At 30.2% G+C, this 11647-nt stretch overlaps 1 protein-coding gene across 1 annotated transcript; it reads left to right on the forward strand.

Moving 5' to 3' along the window:
- The first annotated feature begins 239 nt into the window (after positions 1-239).
- Positions 240-2637, forward strand: LOC148202236 (PAN domain-containing protein At5g03700-like). Its single transcript, XM_088110257.1, has 2 exons — positions 240-911; positions 1274-2637. Exons 1-2 carry the CDS (start codon positions 501-503, stop codon positions 2273-2275), a joined length of 1413 nt encoding a protein of 470 aa, XP_087966383.1. The 5' UTR covers positions 240-500; the 3' UTR covers positions 2276-2637.
- Positions 2638-11647: the final 9010 nt, after the last annotated feature.

An 11647-nucleotide genomic window follows, 5' to 3' on the forward strand; every position in this document is an offset into this window, starting at 1 on the left:
CATATTTTTATTTTTAAAGTAATGATTTTTCCCTTCTTGAAATACGAATTTATAAAAATACTTTGTAAATTATAAAGAAAACGTTGAGGAATACCGTTATTTACTGAGAACTGAACACATTTTAGGAAAACTCACATGGGAAAGTCAGTGTCCAGCCATGAAAGTGGTGCGTTACTTTATGGTTTTTTAAGTCCATAAAGCTGAAGAACAGTTTTTGTGGAAGAGAATAGAAAACCAAGAATTCCCCAAATTTTGTAATCAGCAACCCCACCACATGGTGGATTCATTTGTACTAATTGTTTAAGGCAAGGAGCAATATGAAAGCTGAAATCCTTTTTGGAAGTGGGAGGTGTGAGGTGGGTCTTGCAGAGTTTCAGTAATCATGTTAACCTTTTCCTTCACTCCCTCTCATCAATTCTGGCCTCAACACGCCACCACACTCCAAACCCACCTCCCAAAACATTAAAAAACTATTCCCGAAAGTGAAAAAGGAAAATTTGATGCTGTTTTCACTCATGAAGTTTTTCCCTTTCCTTCTTCTCCTCCCTGTTTTCTTCTTCGATTATGCCTTTTCTGAGTCTGGTGTTGGTGTTGGTGTTGGCTACCAACTCATGGTGGCAGTTCCTGCGGAGTATGAAATGGACTTCAAAGGGAGGGCTTTTCTCGTGGAGACCAATCAGACAGCACCAAATTTCAGAGTAGCATTGAGCATTGAGGCCATCAATGGGAAATACTCATGCTCATTGGAAGTTTTCCTTGGGAATGTGAAAGTTTGGGATTCTGGCCATTACTCCAGGTTTTACATCACTGAGAAATGCTTGCTAGAGCTCACTATGGATGGAGATTTAAGGCTGAAAGGTCCAAAAGACAGAGTAGGATGGAAGACTGGGACTTCTGGACAGGGGGTCAAGGTAAAACTGTGACACTTTACATACCAATGCAATGGTGCTAGTTGAGTCTTAGCTTCTCTATGTAAGAATGCATAGATTTACCCTTTGGAACATGCTATTTAGATAAATCATCAATTCAAATATTCTCACAACGCAAATTAATTAATATATGAGTGGCATAATACTATAATCCACTAATCAGAGCTAATTGCTGCTATCAAGTTTAAGGACATTTACTGTGACAGTCAATAAATTTATCATAGGCAATGTCATGTGATGGAATGAAATTGTAAAAGTCCTTTAAGCTGTTAGTGCATGCATCATTAAGCTGAATTGCATGAAGTCTAACTTATGATTTGTTGCACTGAATAAATTCGAGGCAGAGATTGCAGATACTGAGATCAGGCAACCTAGTGCTTGTAGATGCAGGGAACAATATAAAGTGGCAAAGTTTCAATTTTCCAACGGATGTTATGCTCTGGGGTCAGCAACTTGATATAGCAACTCGATTAACATCTTCCCAAAGCAACTCAAGTTTGTTCTACTACTCTTTTGAAATTGAGGACAAGAAGGTTGCTATGTATTTGAACTATGGTAAGTTGAGGTATTCCTACTGGGGTTTTCAGCCTTCCATGAATAGAAGTATTACATATGTTAAGCTGAGTTCAAGAGGGCTGGTGTTGTTTGATGTCAAGTACAAGAAAATAGCACAGATTCCATCAAAAGGGGTTCAACCGCTAAGATTTCTAGCACTGAACAATGATACAGGAAACTTTGGACTCTATTACTATTCACCTGAGAAAGGTAAGTTTGAGGCATCTTTTCAAGCACTCAACAGCACATGTGATCTTCCAATTTCTTGTAGACCTTATGGGGTATGTACATTCTCCAATTCCTGTTATTGTATTCAGCTTTTGACAAATGAAAACAAGGGTGGTGCTGATTGCAGTGGGCAAATTTCAGGAGGGTTTTGCAATGGCAAGGAGGCAGAAATGCTAGAACTTGATAACATAAGTAGTGTGCTTAAAAATGTAACTAAAGTGGTCAATATTAGCAAAAAAGAATGTGCAGATTTGTGCTTACAGGACTGTAAATGTGCTGCTGCTTTATATTTTGGAAACGCAAGCACAGATACAGCAGAATGTTATCTTTACAGACTAGTGCTGGGTCTGAAACAAGTAGATAAAGGCACTGGATTTAGCTACATGATTAAGGTCCCAAAGGGAACTGGTAAAAATCATGAGAGGCATAACGTGAAAAGATGGGTGTTGGTTGTGGCTGGAGGGGTTGATGGATTCATTATTCTACTTCTTGTTGGAGGGTTTGGTTACTGGTTAGTTAGAAGAAGAACTCATACCTTGCATTCTCAGACCAGCACTACGTAGCTGTTGAGCAAAGCATGGCCCAGGTTTTATTTCTCAGTTCAATTGTGAAAAAACAAAAACACAACAGAAGTAGAGAAAAATCATTCATTGAAACATGTAAACACAATTTTGGTTGATTTCAGGAGAATGACATGACAGATTATCCATGTAAATTGGATTTTTTTTTATGAGGAGGACAAAATGTTGCATATTTGCAGCATAGAGAAAATTTGTTTTTCAATGATGGAGAAATAGAAATGTAAACTTTTGGAACCTCAATTTCTTTAGTCCAAATACTAGTTTGGCTTCTTCATGAATCATGACAATGGATTTTTTGACTGTGATCATTTAACTAGTTGATTATCTTGTGTTTATTATACCTACTGTCTAATTTCATCAACAAAAAGATACTGCTATCAAATATTTTTGAGAATTGTATTAAGGGCAAACATCTGATAGGATGACATATAAGAAAATCTCCTTTCTTTGTTTTCCATCTCAAATTGGAAGTTTGGAATTCAAAGCATTGCAAACTCTATCCACTAATATCACTGCAATGCTTACTCACAGGTTCGGTACATTCAACTGAGGAAGGGCTATTAGATTTGAAATGACTAGAATGGAAGAACCATAACTAAAACGGGACAATAATGGTTAATGCTCTGATTTTCTATATACTGTACTTAATGCATAGGACATCCAACAATTAACTTTTCTTGTAGGAAAATCAACTGTCATATTGAGATATTGTAATTGCTTCCTTATATATTATATTTATAGAATTTTTAATAAAATTGAGAAATGGGAAATCTTTCCTTTGTATATTAACTCGTGGTACCTCATGTTTATACTCCAAAGACATGTATTCAGCGATGGTACTATATGGTAAATTTGAAAATTTATGATCATATCCTAAAAATACAATGCAATCCACCACTTAATCTTTATAATTATAATTTATTTTAGAATGCGCATACTTTCTTCCTTCACATTAATAGGTGTAGGAAAAGTAAAAAAAAATTTATGATAAAAAATATTTTAAAATTAGAAATTTATTTTGAAATATGTAATTCAGAATTCAAAAAATGCAATACATTTTTAGATTATATAATCTAAAATAAATTCATGGATTAAACAATCTGTAATGTATTTTCATAACATATTTCCAAATATTTTAATCCAAAATTCTGGAGTATAAACAGTTTAGATTCTTCCAACACTTAATAGGGTGCACAAAGAAACCAAGGGGTGAAGAAAGAAATAAACTTATAATTGCTCTGAAATCATCCGAAAATGGACCACCTTAGCCCAGATGCTGGATCAATTAGGGTTAATGCCGAAGATTGTATTCAGATGAATAAGCGATAGGTATTTGAAAGTCTGTATTCATATATATATATATATATATATATATATATATATTTATCTTTTTCGATGTTTAATTTCTGTTATAATACAGCTTCTGCATACATAACATTATGCAGCAGATAGGAGCCGACAGTAGTTTCTGTAAAGCATTGTACATATAAATGAAAATAAAACCAGTAATTAATATGTGTATGTACAAATGGATACGCTTAAGATATTAAATGTATTCACTTTTAGTTTAAAACTTTAGAGTATAAGAGCATTAGTAGAAGGGAAGATAAACCATTACTTTCAACAATTACTCATCCATTGACTCCAAGTCTCCTAAATAGTAGATAATTTCAAATGATTAATTCCTAAAACCTGATCAACAAGGTTCTTAAAAACAGTATGTAGTTGCACCAATGTCACACACAACATCGAAGACTTTTTCTTACAACCACAATAATATTGATTGTACTATACATGTTCGATATTATCTCGGGTAACCAGCATGAGATTATTTCAACCTATATTTTCAACATCAGCTTACATGATTGAGTATATAATATACTATTTGATACCTTCTCAAATTATGTCTAGAAGACCGATTTTCTCGATCGACACCATATTATATCGGTTAAGACTTTGTGAAAGTAATGGTGAATTGTGATTAATTAAGGTTATCAATTAAAGTGTATTATTTGGACATTAAACAAATTAGTTAATTAAGATAATTATATGTGTTGATTAAAATCAATCAAGTTCACAAAAGGTTGAAAAATATTTTGAAGAGCCTGGGATCTTTATAGGATATTTTCGATCCTATAATTGATAATAATTAGTTGTAATGCACATAACAAACAGATTGGATTGATCTTATCTCTTTTCCGAGATTATAAACCACAAAAACAACATCATAAAAATATATCGTAAGGAAAAATATTTGGAATATAAATTATGGCCTCTTAGTATGATAGTGTCCCAAGGTAGCCTCAGAATGGTAAATCATCATAAATTTGATGAGATAATCAAAAGATGCTAAAGTACTGATGATTAAAAGCAATAGAACTACATTAACTGCTAGCTGGAGCTGTAGGAGCAGCTATTCAAAGTTTACATACATTAGGTGAATCAACATAGCCAAAAAAGTCTCAGTTTGAACTCTTCTTTGGTAAACTATATTACTTTACAACAAGTTAAGAAAATCTTAAGAATCAAGTAAATCAACCAAAGCAAGAAGTAATGAATATGTATTTACGTTTCCCAGCTAACAAAAAAACTACTTCACCAAACTTTTGCCACATGAATAACATCTTATTTATGCCTCAAGTAAATGATTAGCTTCACCCATACTGATGATACAATAGTAATTAAGATCTCTGGTTGGTGGTGCACAGAAAAGTTAACGGTGCAGATCAAAGATTTAATTTTTAAGTCTATGTGAAAAAATGTTAATTAAGAAAAGTCAAAACATAACGTTGTACTGTGTACTCTCATAGTAAACCCTGTCTCTAGTGAGGGCAGTTACAGAAACCAGACTCAATTATGATATTCATGTGAGATTGCCCAATTACACAAATAGTAACATACAGCAACTATCATCATGCTCCTTCTCAGACAGTGCCTTAAACAGAACGAGGAGAAATTTGAAAGAGAAGAATAAATAAAATTTGAAGCAGTGACAGTGGAGTTATCAGAAGCTAGTTGCTGCTCTGAACACAGAAGAGAAAGATTTGGACAAGCTTAAGGGTATAGTAGAAGACAATGTTTGACAAGTCACGTTGTGATCTATTCATGGCATTGTTATCAATGTTTGATGGTCCCACTCTACAGTTACAACAATGCCAGGTACAGTTGTGTGGACCATAATTTTGCTGTCAATTACGCCAATTTGATTAAAATGCATTCTAATGATACTAATGGGTGTTAATTCCAGGGAAAATGATTATGAAAAGTAATGACTTTACATTAAAAATCACTTTTTTTTAAAAAAAATGTAACATACCAAAACCACTTTATCATGCACGGTTGCCATGATGGTCGTTTGTTTGGACTGATATAGCATTGCAGCGTCTCTGGTGGTTGTTTGATGGGTGTTGTTGTATTCCAGAAAGTTATAAGTGGAAAAAGAAAGACTACTAAAATAAGAAGTCACGGCTGCTGTATTTCTGTAAACCTCAACACTTAAGCTCATGAATATGTTATTCCCACTTACATCATAACATTAAAATCTGGGAAGTTCTAGAATTAATTTTTTGTAACTTTTTATATGTATAATCGATTATGTATATATGTTTAAACATATAATTGATTATATTATAATTTAATTACAGGATATAATATAATAATATATAATATTAACAATCAATTTTTATAATAATAATAAATAACAATGCTGATTATAATAATAATATTAATAAACATTAAATAAAAATAATAATAATAAAATAAATAAATTTATATAACAACAGTAAAAAATAATAATAACAATAGATAATAATAATTTTAATAATAAAAAATTTATAATTAATAACAATAATAAACTAAGTTTATGCGACTAATATTTATAATATTACTAATAAAAAATAAATATTAATAATATTAGTAGTTAACAATCGTAATAATAATAAAAATAAAACTATAAAATAATAACATTTATAAACATAAAAATTAAAATTAAAATTAAAGTATAAGATCCTGGTAATAAACTTATTTTATTATCATAGCACTCATAAACTTTTTCTTCTTCTCAACCCTTTCTTTTAATCTAAACAATCTCATTAATTTAATTTTCATAATAAAATACAATTACCTTTTTAACTAATTTTTTGTAAAATAATTTTACTGTCCTTAGTTTCATTTTTTTTATTTTTATTAACAATAATATTATATTATTATAATTATTATTTTTATTTTTAACTAGTGTTATTGATTTATTTAATAACATTATTATTTTACTATATTATATAATATAATTATTGTTCTTATTTGTCTATATTAAATGGTATGATCCAGTAAGATCTTTTAAACTTCTATATTATGAAACAACTCAAATTTATATCTATTTAGATTATATTTATCTGTTATAACTAAATCTCAATAATTTGGTATAATGATTATTATTTATTATACTCAAGTAAGTATTATTTCAATAGAAATATAAAACCACATTTTAATCCTATGAATGGAGTTAGTATTCTTCAATAAATACTCACCTCATAAACACTTATGTTCATCATATTTACAAATATCCTAATATTACTGCCTTGAGTGTTATATTATATGATAATTGATTATATATACTAACATACTCGATTATCTAGTTTAAAGTATTAGAGAAAATCACAATATCAACTTAACAACGATATGAAGTTGATAAGCAATAATTCAAGAAGTTGATTTTGAGGCCATAAATTATGACGGTAGAATTACATTAGGTGAATTGAAATGGAGAAATGAAACAAGTGCAAAGCTAGAAAGGTGCAATGATAGTATAAAAGTCATGTGACTTGATTTTTAGTGGGGATGATAATAAGGGCTATGCCGGTTGGCAAGTAAGCTTGTAAGAAAAAATATAGGATAAATTGAGTATTTTGACATTCTGGTTTCTTTTGTTTTGTATAATTTGCAATCTACACGGACCAATAATGAGTAGGGTAGACTGACTCGTATGATCATATTGTGAATTTACCTCAAAATATATACTTTAAGAAATTTCTATGTATATATAAAATTAGAAATTATAAAATTGTGAATTATAGAACAAATATGTTTCTATATGAATCGACATATAGGGTCTGTAGATCAAATGTTATGTGAGATTGACCATAAGAAATAGTTCACACTTCTTATGCGGAATGAGTCGATCTAACCTGTTTTTTGTGAGCCAATTACAGATAGACCAAAAATGATTATGTTGACCAATATTCACATCCATAATTTTAGCTTCTTTCCTTAAACTTCTAAGAGTATCTATTAGAGGTAATATCAATTAATTATGAAATGAATTTATAATATATAATGTTAATTTTATAAAATTAACTTCTTACAATGATATCAAAATTATCCAAAATTTATCACAATAAAATTTGATATTTATTCATCCTATCATGTACTTTTTTATTGATCAACCATTAATATCTAATCTTACTTTACTTCTAAAATATATATCTTTCAATATAAAAAAAAATCCTAAAATTATATCAATAAGATAAATTTACAATAAACTTAAAATTCACTCCTTTAAAAGAATCTTTTCATCAAACAAATATCTTTTAGCAACCATCTAAATATGTGAACAACAAATACGAAAATTGGTTTAAGGTCACATTGGCAAAAGCTTTTAAATTCATCAAACAAATAATGTATGATACAGACTAAACTGTAAAGGTGAGATCCTAATGAAACTTGTTTGTTTGATTGCATCCTAATTAAATAGACATGTGATTCCAACTGAATGTCAATGCCAAATCTAAAACATGTTCCGGAGTAAACGCTACAGTAGCATACCATAATACCAATTACTCATTAATTAACTCAATAACTTTATTAAAAATATTACAATATTTAATAAGTTTGTAAAGGTTTACTATAAATTATTTGAAAAAAAATCATCAAATTATAATCATTAACCATAAACAATACTATTTGGATAAAAAGTGTCAATAATATGCTACCTAGAAATTTCTTATTAAAACCGGTGCTATACTTTATAAAAAATTCCCCTTCTCTGATCTAGTTATATAATTTGATGTGAGATATCTGATATCAAGGTTTGTTAATTATATTCTTTAGGATTCACAACATGAGAAAATCTCAGCCTGAATAAACTATACACGGTCAAAGAATAGTTGATCTCCAACTTTCATGGGGAAATGCACTTCGATAGGACGACTTCATTATTTTTCAAAGCCATTATAATCTGCTTACTCATCATTCTTGTTTCTATCAGGAAAAAAAAAATAACAAAAAGCTTTTGAAGCTATAAGAGGATATAAGAGGTTAGAACTGGTGCCAAATTTTAAGGAGGTCGCACTACTGATTAAACATCATTGTCGTTCTTCAACCGATGCCTTGAAGGGTTGCTTTCTCTTATCTTTTTAATTTACCTTTAAGATCTCTCTTCTTTGATTCCAAAAATAAAAGATGGTTTCAACTTTCAAAAGTCCTGTTGTGTTTACCACTCATTATTATGGCTGTCCTGTGCAATCCAAATGATAAAAAAACGTTGATGTCTTTGTACAAATGATCCTATTGTCTTCCATTGATGCACTTTGGTTGTTTCTATGTGTAGGTATTGCTGGCTGGATTGAACATGTGAGGAAAAGAGACAAAATATGTTTGTACGATGTGATCATGGAATTTTCGACAACCCAAATAAGTGTATAGAATAAGTTGTTGTGTTACGTAACTAGAACCTAGCCCGTGAACCTCAACGTCACTTACAACTCTCACATCAAACCAAGATGCATCAGATTCTGATAAAGGGCTTGTATTTCCTATTTTGGTATCTAGCTAATTAACCCACTTCAATGTCAACCACCATTCGCAGATCCTAACTTAAACACAAATTCTTATGAGCTGGCATTCTTGAACTTTGAAACATTATGAAATAAAACTTCATCAAATCAAACCAAAACATTTTCTACCTTTAAACATCAAAATATATTGAAGCACTTCAGTCCATGTTTCTCTGTTATAGTCAATTATGCGATTTAGATATATCAGCTCCATCCACCTCAACACATAGATTTGATTCACCTAATACACACTGTAGCATTGTCTTTCTGGGACAAAACATTAATCTAAACCAACAAAAGGACAAATATATTATTAATCATTCAAGTAATCATAGTTCAAATACAAAAATACATTAAATTACTGACGAAAAAATAACGTAGATTCGCACTGCAACCTTATTAGAATCAGCCTAAAAGATGTAAAAATACAAAATCATATAACAAGCATAACAGTCGGTTGGAAAACGCTAATTCCATATTATTAAATTGAGAATGATATGCAATTATATTAATCTAGGAGTGACTGTAGTGTCTGTTAAGGAACATATGTATATATATGACATATCTAGTCAAAATACAAACAGGCAGAGATTAATATAGAATTAGTTTTAGTAAATTAATGAAAATTTTTGTATCGGTAGTTGTATACTGATTTTTGTTTTTTCTTGTCTTCGGAATTTGCAGAGAAAAGTCTGCAAGTTATATATTAACAATAAAAATATATCGATCCAAGAAAACAAGGTTTAAGAGTTATTACATTAGAATTCTTGCGGTGTAACGGTGTTCGTCTTACTTGCACAATTATGTGTGTGAATATGGAAAAAGACATTTGTAATAAAAAAAAGAAGGTGAACATGAATTATGATGTAACTATATTTTTTCAAATATTATTGCTATGTATGGACACATATACAACACATATAACTGTAGAGTAGACCCTGTGACTTCCAATTAGCACTTAAGACTTTGTTTGTATATAAGCTACATGTTTGGAAAGTCTCTTTCATCGGCATGCAGACACATGTACAATGATATTGTCTCTTCAGGCTTCTCAATCTCTCTCTCAGCTGCCTCTTCAACTCTATTATACTTGTGTCACAGTTGTCATAGCAAAAACAAAATGCAGATTCACTTTACAATTTCTTTTCTGCGTGATTAACTGTCTTGAGATAAACAACTTAGTTATTTTTCAAAGATTTCAAATAAAGAATGGTGTTAAAAGACTTGAAGAAAACTAGGTCGTTAATGGAAAACAAAGATTTGGTTCTAGTTACTAACAGATATATCCATTTCAATAAAACTGTTCTATGGAATGTATATAGGAGGAAGTAAATAAATATGTGATAAAAAGGAATTTTTCTGTACTCTCAATCCTTGTGAGTAGATTTTACACTTTAAAAAATGATCCAATGATCATATATAAATTATAATTTTTTTTCCTATTGTAAAAATGAATAACTAGAAAGGGAGGAAAGGGTGGTCACGAGATAAAGTTCCAATTGTAAACTATTTAATTATTTATGTTAACTACTAATGCATTTGGAAAGGAGAGGAAACTTTTTTGGGTTAGCAAGTTAAAGACATGGGTCAAAAAGGAAATTCCGAAAGCAATTTTCTCGTACCTCGGATGGTGTATATATTCAAGATCAGGGATTCTGTTTTTATTAAATAGAAATTTAGTAGAACATTGATGAACTGATCAACCTAAACAGAAGGAAAATGTAAAATCAATACAACTCTAGAACAGTTAAGAAATTACTGATCTAGGATATAAGAGTGTAAATGTTTTCAGGTATAGATATAAAATAAGTATAAGTATGTGATCAGAAATTTCTGGCAACTATGAACAAATAATCAATGGTACATAGAAAGTAATAAATTGGATTGATTGGATCTATAGGGGAATATAACAAGTTTTTTTAAAATGTATTTTGTGATTCTGGTAACAATGTAATGGGCGGCCTAAATCAGAAACAACAGATGAAGTAGGTTGATTTATATTCATGGGCTATAGATGTTGGTAATGGGTTTTTAATTTGGGAAATTAACACAAAAATGCAATTTATAGGGGAGTTTGAGTTGAAAATTATGAAAAGTATGAAACAATCAAGGAATACTATAGTAAATTATTGGATATTGCTAACAAGATAAAATTGATGGGAAATAAGTTTTTAGATTCTAAACTTGTTGAGAAAATTCTGATGACAATTCTAAAGAGATATGAAACATATCTATTGCTTTGTTAGAAAATACAAAAACATATATCGATACAATTACTTTGACATTAGTGACACATGCGTTTGTATTAAAGAATAATGAGAGAAGATCATGCCGTTGAAGATGTTTTACTTCATAATGAAGAGAATGTTCTTATAGTCAAGAACAACAAAATGAACAAATACAACAATACACATGTTTTTATATCTTGTCTTTATTGCAAGAAAAATAATTAATCACCAACCCAATAAGTGTTGATGAAGGCCATATATAAAATGTCACAAATGCAATCAGTTAGAAAATGTGA

The sequence above is a fragment of the Vigna umbellata genome, chromosome 3 (assembly GCF_029865625.1).
Source record: "Vigna umbellata cultivar VRB3 chromosome 3, Vumbellata_1.0, whole genome shotgun sequence".
NCBI lineage: Eukaryota > Viridiplantae > Streptophyta > Magnoliopsida > Fabales > Fabaceae > Vigna > Vigna umbellata.